This window comes from Argopecten irradians, chromosome 9 (genome assembly GCF_041381155.1).
Source record: "Argopecten irradians isolate NY chromosome 9, Ai_NY, whole genome shotgun sequence".
NCBI lineage: Eukaryota > Metazoa > Mollusca > Bivalvia > Pectinida > Pectinidae > Argopecten > Argopecten irradians.
Window position 1 is genome coordinate 17,946,184 of NC_091142.1, and position 10,138 is coordinate 17,956,321.

Genomic DNA, 10,138 nt, shown 5'->3' on the forward strand with positions numbered 1-10,138 from the left:
TTGTATTTATCATACTTGTGATTTTTATGTGTGCGCGTTCTTGTTTTTGTTGTTTTTCTTCTGTTTTTCGTTTTTGGGTGTTAAAGATACTCCACCACTGGCAAATGTTTTTGTTTATCAAAAACAGGATCAGATGAACTAGTACTTTTCTTTAGTAACAAAAAATTCTTACTTTACACTATTACCATCATCGAAAATTTTGAGCTTCTTATTTTGCTTCATGATACAAACATTAAAATAATTAATTGTGTCAAAAAAAAAAAAGAAAAAAAAACATCCACAGCACTATGCCCTATATGGAATGAAGTACTGATTGCCATGTACCAAAAGCAAAATAAGTTATTTTATAATATATTTTTGTGTTAGTTAGACAAATATATACACGATTATGATTATCAGTTATTGATCAAATGATGGGTATCCTTTATGTCTGTCGGCGGTGAAACATCTTTAAAATAATAATACTTACTTGACAATTGTGCATACCAACTTGTACTCATCGATGGCAACGCATCGTATTTACGAGTCATTTATACTCTGATGCGGATAACAATCGTTATCAAAATTGTTTTACAAACCTGAAATTTTTCTCTGGCAATAGAAAAGGTCTATTGACGATTGCGTCATGGTTGTTAAGTGATTGTGTTAATTATAAATTAAGATTACAAAAACAAAAATGTAAATTTAAATTTGAAAATAATGGCATTATCAGCTAATGTGTTCGATGTATTGTTTGTTGATAAGTTGATCATGGTTGAACTGAAAAGATAATAACTCCATTGACGATGTGATTTGGAATAACTGTTGAGACAATGTCATTCAAATGAGAAGCCATGATGAAGATGGATGGTTAATTATAGTGAGTGTTGCGTTAATGAAGGATGAATGAATGTGATAATGATTTAAGGATGTTTGAGCACAGCTTACATACGTAATATACATGTAGATCTAGAGGAGATTGAGGATGGTATCAGTGTGGCTGGTAAAAACGAAATGAGACATATAAGAATAACTCTTTATAATTGTTTATTGCATGAAAAAACTGACTAAAATATGGGCGATAACAAAACTTATGTTGTAATTAGTGCATGTTCGGTAATCACCTCGCGATTTCGCATTTAAGTTATATGTGCCGTATTTTTCATAATCACGAATCAAAAAGGCCTTTGTTTATGTTATTCACCAACAAATTAAAAGTTACCTTTTGATCTTTAATAGATCAGTAAAGGAAAAATGATATGTCAAAATATTCACTCAGTTTCGGCACATATAACTTTACACGTTTTAATTATTAATACTTGAAGGACAAAGTGAGCAGAGAATCGTAAGACGTTAAACTAGACGATTATTTCATTCCATTGTTACCGATTGAAAGAAAGCAAAAATACCTAAATTAAGGAAATAATGAGAGTCACATGACTTTTAAGTTTAATATGTTGTACTGCACCAATTGCAATGCCAGTTTAATAAAAGGGAGTAGGAAGACTGGTTCACCCGTTGTCAGTATAATGTGACAGGATGGGATGTGCTGCTTGGTGTCTTCGGCAGCATGCTCCAGTGATATAGCACTATAAAATGGGCAAGTGTTCCACAAGACAAGAAGACACAACACGAACATACCGCAGTCTCCTAAACATGCACCAATAACATACTTGGGAGGCCGTCCTTACATAACCCTGACTGTTAATAGTACGTTAAGTAATCAATCAATCAATCAAACAAACACAAACTATTTCATAAAAACAACCTTAAATATTGAAGGAAGCATAAGTAATCGAGCGTTCCATTGATTCTAATATTAATCTGTGATTACAACCATCATCTGTATGTACGTTTAATGATATGTTATAGCTACCGATCTATGAAAATCTGAAGTATCATAATTAAGATCGATAAAATGTCAGAAAAAAACTTAAAGGTAACTGTTTAATAAAAAAAGGGCCGCCTACACGAACAGGTCGGAGTATACACGTATCTCCAATACTTCAGTATGAATGGACTTAAAATCAATACATGCGACATCGCATTGGATTTATGATAGCAGATAAAAGGTTTCTGAATTAATTAGGCAATGAAACTATAATCAGTATTTCCAATTTCAGAATTACAGAAAAGACACAAAAGATTAAGTTAAATTAATAATAATACCGCAAGAATGTGTCCTAAACTGTTTTATCTTTCTAATAGTCGTATGTTAAAAGGAATACTGAAATATTGAAAAAAGATTTAAATAAATACCAAAAAATAAATGCATTGTACCTGAATAGAATTGTTCTTACAATCAAGTGTTATTCCAAATATGTTAACAATGTTCCTTTCTGTAAAGCTTAACGTTCTATCAACTGTCGAGGTTACTGTAAATCAAAGTATTTTCGCAGCGATTTAGTGTCCCGTTTTAACGGTTAATGCATTTTTTCGACGATTTAATTTCGCACTCATGAATTTTTTTTCCATTTGACCTGTATTTGAAACATTTCATGTCGACGATATCTTATTGCATGCAAAAACTGATTTGCAATTTTTTAATGGCGGCACACTCCCTGCGCGAGTTAGAAAATACTTATTGTGGAGTCATATTGTATCCTCGTCTGACACTCACCATTGTCTTTTTGAAGCCTTAAATTGGTCAACATACTACTGCATTTTGTAGGTGAACTGAATGATCGTGTACCGCTGTAGTTTAGAGGTATTATCTGGTAAATTGGATTTGTTTTACGTCATATGCACAGCTTATTATAGGACGACCTCCTTATTTGTAGCTTTTGGAAAGCTACCATATACATATATATACCCTTTTCGGTCCCCTCCAGTGACCTATTTTAATCGCCTTTTGTCCGTCGTCCGTCGTGTGTCCGTTAACGATTGACATTTTCGACCTCTTCTCCAAAAATGCTGAGGCAAGTTAACTGAAATTTTACCCAAATCTTACAAGGTGTAAGAACAATCAATATTGTGAATAATGTGATCCCCACCTTGGGGGTGGGGGTAGGGCGAGTGGTCCTGTGGGATGGACCAACAGGTGTCAAAATGGCTAATAGTTCAAACATTAAATTCTGAAGTCACAGCGTATAATGAAACCAAATATTCTTTATAGATTTAAAGGTCAATTTGATAAAATCACTAACTGATTTCAAGAGCCTGAACAGCTCACTCCAGCCGGTCACATTACATTATATTGACAACGGGCAAATTTATCTTTCAATGTCTTAATGCTATACTGTACAATACGTCAGAATATCAAATGCAAAGTTCAGACAGAAGACGATCGTTAAGGAAGAAAAGATATAAGAGGAAGTCGTATATATCTGTCATTTTAATCGTGTGATGTCGTCTTGTTACAGTGGAACATTTGTCCTTTTTATAGTGCTATCTCACTGAAGCATGCCGCCGACGAAGAAACCGAAGAAACACATTTCACCCGGTCATATTATAATGTTAACAAGCAATCGTTTATTCAGATTTCAAAACCTGATATCATACATTCATTTAAAATGATTTATATATAGAGCACCATTCCAATCATCTGGACCTTCCCTCATAGAGCATTAATCTATAATGCACGTGGACACCTAATGATATGTATCGGATGATCAAAGTACCGCCTTAGGAACGAACTTGATTCAAGTATAAAGACAATGGCTTTAATTGGCAAAGCATTCCACTTACCAGGCAATGTAACTTAATTATCTATCGACAGGCATCTACAGATGAATGGTTAATCACTGCATTGTGTACGTTAACATGAATATCGGGTATTTAGGAATGTAGTAGGAATAAAGCAGGAACCTAACCTGCATAACATATGAAGAGCTCCATTTAAAGGGTTATACATTCCGAAACGTATTCAACAAATTGATGAAGATTTCTTTATCGAATTGATAGAATTATATTTCACCCAGGAATGTGAATGGTGGGAACTTGTATGATTATTTAAAGGGAGTGCTTGGTGCTTCCATTTTTATTATTTGCAATAAGAATTTTAAGCTTTGTTGAAGGAATACATGTATCCGACCGGTTCTATAATTTTCTTAAGATGAAAAAAATTATATAAAAAAAAACTAGAGACGTAACTCTGTAATATGCAAAGACGGAATACATTTCTGATGAAAGAAATGTAGGAATATGGTAATTATCATACATTTAGGTATTTTGCCTTTGGCTGGTGTAATTTTCATTTCAGTTAAATGTCAATGATAATCAGACATAATCGAACATAACCTGATAAAGTAAAAGGTTATATAACCCCCGTCCTGGATTTGTTTGCCTGGGAACAAGATTATCAATCATTCTACCGACAACATAATTACAGTCTCTTTAGAAAGCCAATGGATCAAATCGATAACGCATTACTTTTTTTTTATATTGACACCCACGGATTTTTGTAAAGATAGGGGACGAAATGGTATTTTCCGCTTATCGTCTTTATTGACCAACGTTCTTCCGCTAAAAACTCCTAACTCCGTTTCTGAAAATCTTTTGCATTTTTTTTTGCGGAATGGAATAAAAATGATAAAATTACCTTTCAAATTATATTGGAAATGAGTACTTGTGGGATTAATCACACGTTTACTGTTTTAATGAAAATTATCAATTGCCGTAACAATAAACAGTGGCACTGTAGTTTAGTCGAAAACTTAATATAAAAAGAAATATAGAAGTAAAATAATATTTTTTTAAGTTTATATAACTGGTCTGTATTATATAATCAATCTTGAAATGCTATAATGTTCTATTCATCCTAATAATCGGGCTTTGATATATGTACGGACAGTATTAAACTGGTGTCATCTACCAAAACTGGGAATAAGCTTGGAAGAATTGGTTAGTTTGTTGGTTGATTAGACCAACGTCCTAACATCCATGGTATTCAAGGTCGGACTTATGTGTATATGGTGTGTTGCGTGTGTGATTTGTGTAATTTGGGAGACTGCAGTATGTTCGTAATGGTGACTTATTATAGTAGTGAATTTGTTGCTTTTTCATAGTGCTCATTTATTCGTCACTGAAGCATGCCCCTGGTGACATGGATAAATAGAATAATTGCTTTCAAAACTGCAAAGTATATTTGCACTTTCCGTATTATCAAATGCTGACGTTGATATATATATATTAATCAAACAGTTTGCCCGATATCTAGGGACTTCGCTCATATAAATATTTTGTCACTACATGTTCCGAGATTAATCCGTCAAAACTGGTTACACGGCAACATTACATACGACATGCCAGCGAGAATGTGCTGTAAAAATATTACACGCATGCATTGTCTGAAAATAATCTTGCACAGATAATTCCAGGCCATGTGAAGTCAGTAATTAGGGAATGATTATGTTCATAATTGAAAAAAATTATACTAGGGATATATCAAAACGAGTAAATTTTGTTATGATCGAAATTTCCGATTGCATTTGAAAGCCCCATCCAAACATTAAAAAAAATAAAACGAACACAAAAATCATTTCTTAAATAATGCATGGCAATAAATATGTACATGTAAATATCCAATAGCAGGTCTGTTTTGCATTAATATAATTCAGTTTTATTTACTGGCTCGCTGATTGGCACGAAAGTCCCAACCTGTCTATACAGGCAACCTGTCTATAGTGACCGTTTTTCTGTCACTCCTTCAGTGGTCGTTACAGACAGGTTTGACTGTAGTTTTATATAAGCTTGAGCGCTTCTCATTGGCTGGAAATCAATTGTGACGTCCTGACTTGACGTCATTAAATAATGCAGTGACGTCAGAATTCGAAGAAAAAATGGACGCCGGATTTTTGCAGCACATTTTGATGTTGAAATTCTTCAACAATAAATTCTTCAACAATAATATATACACAAATATAGGTTGTTGAAGTTACGTGATAAGAAAATCAGAAAATCGCCAAGGCTTACAAAATTAAAAACTTATATTAGAATGGTTAAATAAGATCTCATGAAATGAACACTCATATTTGAGATCCTGTATTTATTAAGGTGTACCTTTTTATAATTCAGAACTGCCACGAAGCTGTTAAAGAAGGCGTTAGACAATTGGGAGACAAGCCACACAACACAGAGACAGGTGATCGTACAGGTATGTTTACACTTCCTTGTAAAGTGTTTAAAACTTTTTTCCCCGAGACAAAGTTTTGTGTAATTTCGCGAAATTCAAACGTTTCATGAATATTTCATATGATTTAGTATAAATTGATTCACGATGTTCAGTTAGAACCTTTAATCGTGATTGTTTGTATTTGCGAATATGGTGTAATAACAATGAGTTGCTTGAGTATTTAAAGTAATGTAATAGAACGTATTGATGCATTTCCTTTCATTGCATGTATGTTTCTGACAGGTATAAAAGTCTTTTATTTACGATCAACATTGGCATTATTGATTAATGTTTTATCTTGTGTCCGATGGGTGTTCTATTCCATCTCTCCATATTACAGATTAATCTCCCTTGCGCGAAGGTATTGATTGTGACGTCATTATTTTTGTGAGTGAAACTGGCGTCGTTTTCCCTTTAAAATGTGACGTTATACTCGCAAACGTATGTTACATGTATCGCAATCAATACCTACCATAGCTGTTAATAGGACGTTAATTAATCAAACAAACAAACAAACAAACAATACCTACCTGCAGGGGCAGATAACGGTTTGATGCGCAAAAACGGAATACAATAGCGTGGATATTTAACGGAAGTATTTGATAACATAATAATGATAAATTATTTTATTTAAACATATCTAGACTTTCACTTAGTTTGCATAGGATACACACATACACAACGATTGGAGAACAATACACTTTAAAAAATTACATGACAATACTTACACTTACAGATAGAGTAATGACATAAAGGAAATATATTCAATCAGCCAGTGTTAATTAGTCATAATGTATCCACATTTTTTCGGATAACAAATTCTTCATTTATATTTACAGTTCAACAGCACGAGCGGAGGCCCTTGATAGGCAAGTCAACAGGTGGACATACATGTCTGCAACACTTCTATGCTTTACTGTGCTGCCAGTGTATCTGTGAGACGTATGAAGTGACGTAAAACATGACGTCACAATGACGGAAGTCACTAGGCACGATATAAAACTTTCAAATACATTTTTCTACAAAGCGATTTACTACAGAGAATTGATAGTGTTACTCGTCGTGCTGCTATGGGAACTAGTCTATCAAGTCCGTTCAAATTAAATGTCATGATCTGTTGATATAATTACAACTATCGTTGTATCGTTATAAATTATTAACAATATTAACATGTAAAATGGATGAATGAAAGAATTAGGGAATTGTTGACAAATTAGCTTCTAAAATGATAATAAAAAATACTGAACAGCTTTTCTTTTCAGGAACCGTATGATATACCATCAATGTGGATATTGTGTTTGTTACGTCAAAACATTGTGTTTCCGAGAAAGGTGTCCTTGCAGTTAAATATTAATATATAAAGCAGGAAATAAAGGTTTTTGATAAGATACTATGATGTTTAAATGACTCGGTAGAATATTAAAAAATAACATAGTGCATGACCCTGCTTCTACAAGGTAGATATAGCGCTATATTAACATCCATAAATGTAAATATGAAGAAATTATACTTGTATAACGCATAATATAGATCATTTAAATTCGTTGACAACCGTACAGATCGAGTTCAGTTTAATCCGTAATGTCTTTTTATTTCTCATCGGTTTTGTCTTTTTTTAGCAAACATTTAATTCATATACATAACAAATATTTGCAGTTAATTTGTTATTTTAAAGCTTTTTTTTTTAAGAATAGAAGAGAATTTTTTTTCTTGCTTTTAACAAAAATCTTTATGAGTTGCCAATAAGTCGGACATTAATGTTAACAAGGCATTGTGTTTGATACTCGCTGAAAAAAATATTAGTAGTCTATACTACATCGGAAGCATGTTTTTGTGTGATCTGGAAATAGTCTGTACGTTGTGCTAGTCAAAACGACATCGGTGTAAAGGAATGTATGGTTGCCATGGTTACAGTAAAAAGATAGGTTTCTATCGATTGCTTGTATTTATATACAAAAAACACAACAACAATTATAACTAAAAGAAGCGTAAAGCGAGACTGCAGACAATTAATCAATTTGAAGGCCATTGGTTGATGATTATATATATGTATGGTTTGTATGTAATATATCTGTTCAGTAATTTCTAAAAGCTTAAAATTATGCACAAAACATTCCATTATCCCTAACAATTCCTGAAACATTCCTTATAATCTAAAATCACTTCGAATAGTCTTATAATCTTTATTAGTATTCATTAAAGCAATGGTCTTCAGTTTCAGTTTTATAATTACGTTAACTTAATAATATATATCGGGAACTAATCCATGTTTGATGCGGAACTTCCCTCGTCTCTCATTTATCAGGTGTTGATTTTAAACAAAGCATGTGGTAAAAAGTGTTACACCGCCGACGAATACAAATTAATATTGTCTTGGGTAACAAAAATTATTTACTTTGCACTTTTACCATCAAGATTAAGCTACTACTTATTGTATTTATTTGTAATAATAATATTCCATATTCCATGGCACTATGTCTTATATGGAATAAGGTACTTTTTGCGCAAAACAAATATTTTTATATCATTATATGTAACTATAACGATTGAATATCAATAATTGCCAAAATGATAAATGTTGCTTCTGTTCTGTTGGCGGTGGAGCATATTTATCTTTTCAATTTAAACTATTTAATTTTCAGTAATTCATATTTGTATCGAATTCTATTGTACGGTTAAAAATTATTTATTCTTGTTTTATTTATCAAACGGGGAAAAATCTAATGGAAGTGGACACAGATTAACCCTGGTACATTTCAAAAAAGCGGTGGTTTGTTGTAAATTGTGATGATAAATTCTCGAGTGTCTCTCATCTAGAATTGCATACATATGTATACCTTTTAAAATATCCGTTTTTTTTAAGAAGTTAGCGAATATCAACTTTTAACTTTTGCGTAAAGAATAATAAATACAAATACAATTACATCCAAATATAAAAGCGAATGTTTTAAAATAATTTACTTTTATATTGAATGAAAATGTATTTATTCTTCATAAAAACCTTGATACTCGCGAACTTCTTTAAAATTGGATATTGCGAAATTGAGTAGTAGACAAAGAAGGTTGGTATACACTTTACATTGCTAACCATGACATAATTACACTTTGTTCGTTATATTAAGATACGATTGAATACAAACATCATGTTCTTATTACATGCCTCTGTAAATACTTCCGACGATCCAATGTTTATCATACATTCGATCGCTGTTAAATACAAATGTACAAACTTTCTATATTTAATGTTAAATTAGGATGAAATGTTGAGCTGTGTGAACCAATTAAATATTCCCCAATTCATTCCTGTTTGTCCTCTGTTATTTGAGTTGATCAATGTGGACTCGGTGTAAGCTGTCTCAATTTAAATCTAAACATCACATGAAATTAAAAAACGTGTCAATAGGAAGTTGATACCTCACATTTGTCATCGCAGCAGCGAGGGAATTTGCAAGGAAAAATGTCCTGTTTGGTTTAAAACATAACGTCGTATTCATACATTTTTGAACAAAATATGCTCCTAGATTAATAATTTTTAATACATTTGAAGTATTTATTTTCTTGAGTAATGTTGTTTGATGTATTATTTTAACGTACTATTACAGTCAGGGTCATGTAAGGACGGGAAAGTTTAACAGATTTGTAGTATATATTTTTCTAGTATCATGTGTTAAAGTCGGTTTGATCGGCTTCTTGTATTGACGTACTATTAAAAGCCAGGGTCATGTAAGGACGGCCTTCCGTAAATGTGGTGGCTTGCGTGGGTGAAGTACAAGGTGCGTGTTTTGGGAGACTACGGTATATTGGAATTTTCTCGTCTTGTATAGGGGAGCTCTTGCTTTTTTATAGTAATAATATGACTGAAGGCAAGGCCTTAAAGGGAGCAGCCAGATGTTTTGATATGGATCATGCACGGCATAGGAAGAGCGAAGCTCTATTTGTTTATTTTATTTTCTATTTCATGTAGAAGACATAATTTAGAAATAAAAGGACACACTTTTAACTAGAAGTATATGATTTAATAATTGTCTAGCATAAACTCAAAGAAAT

General features: G+C 32.5%; 1 protein-coding gene across 1 annotated transcript in view; it reads left to right on the forward strand.

Moving 5' to 3' along the window:
* The window catches only part of LOC138331679 (uncharacterized), a 43,189-nt gene extending 33,798 nt beyond the window's left edge, over positions 1 to 9,391 (forward strand). Inside the window, exons 4-5 of the mRNA XM_069279410.1 lie at positions 5,995 to 6,073; positions 6,931 to 9,391. Of these exons, the coding sequence (XP_069135511.1) occupies positions 5,995 to 6,073; positions 6,931 to 7,049 (198 nt within the window). The 3' untranslated portion in view covers positions 7,050 to 9,391. The remainder of the gene's footprint in view (positions 1 to 5,994; positions 6,074 to 6,930) is intronic.
* Positions 9,392 to 10,138: the final 747 nt, after the last annotated feature.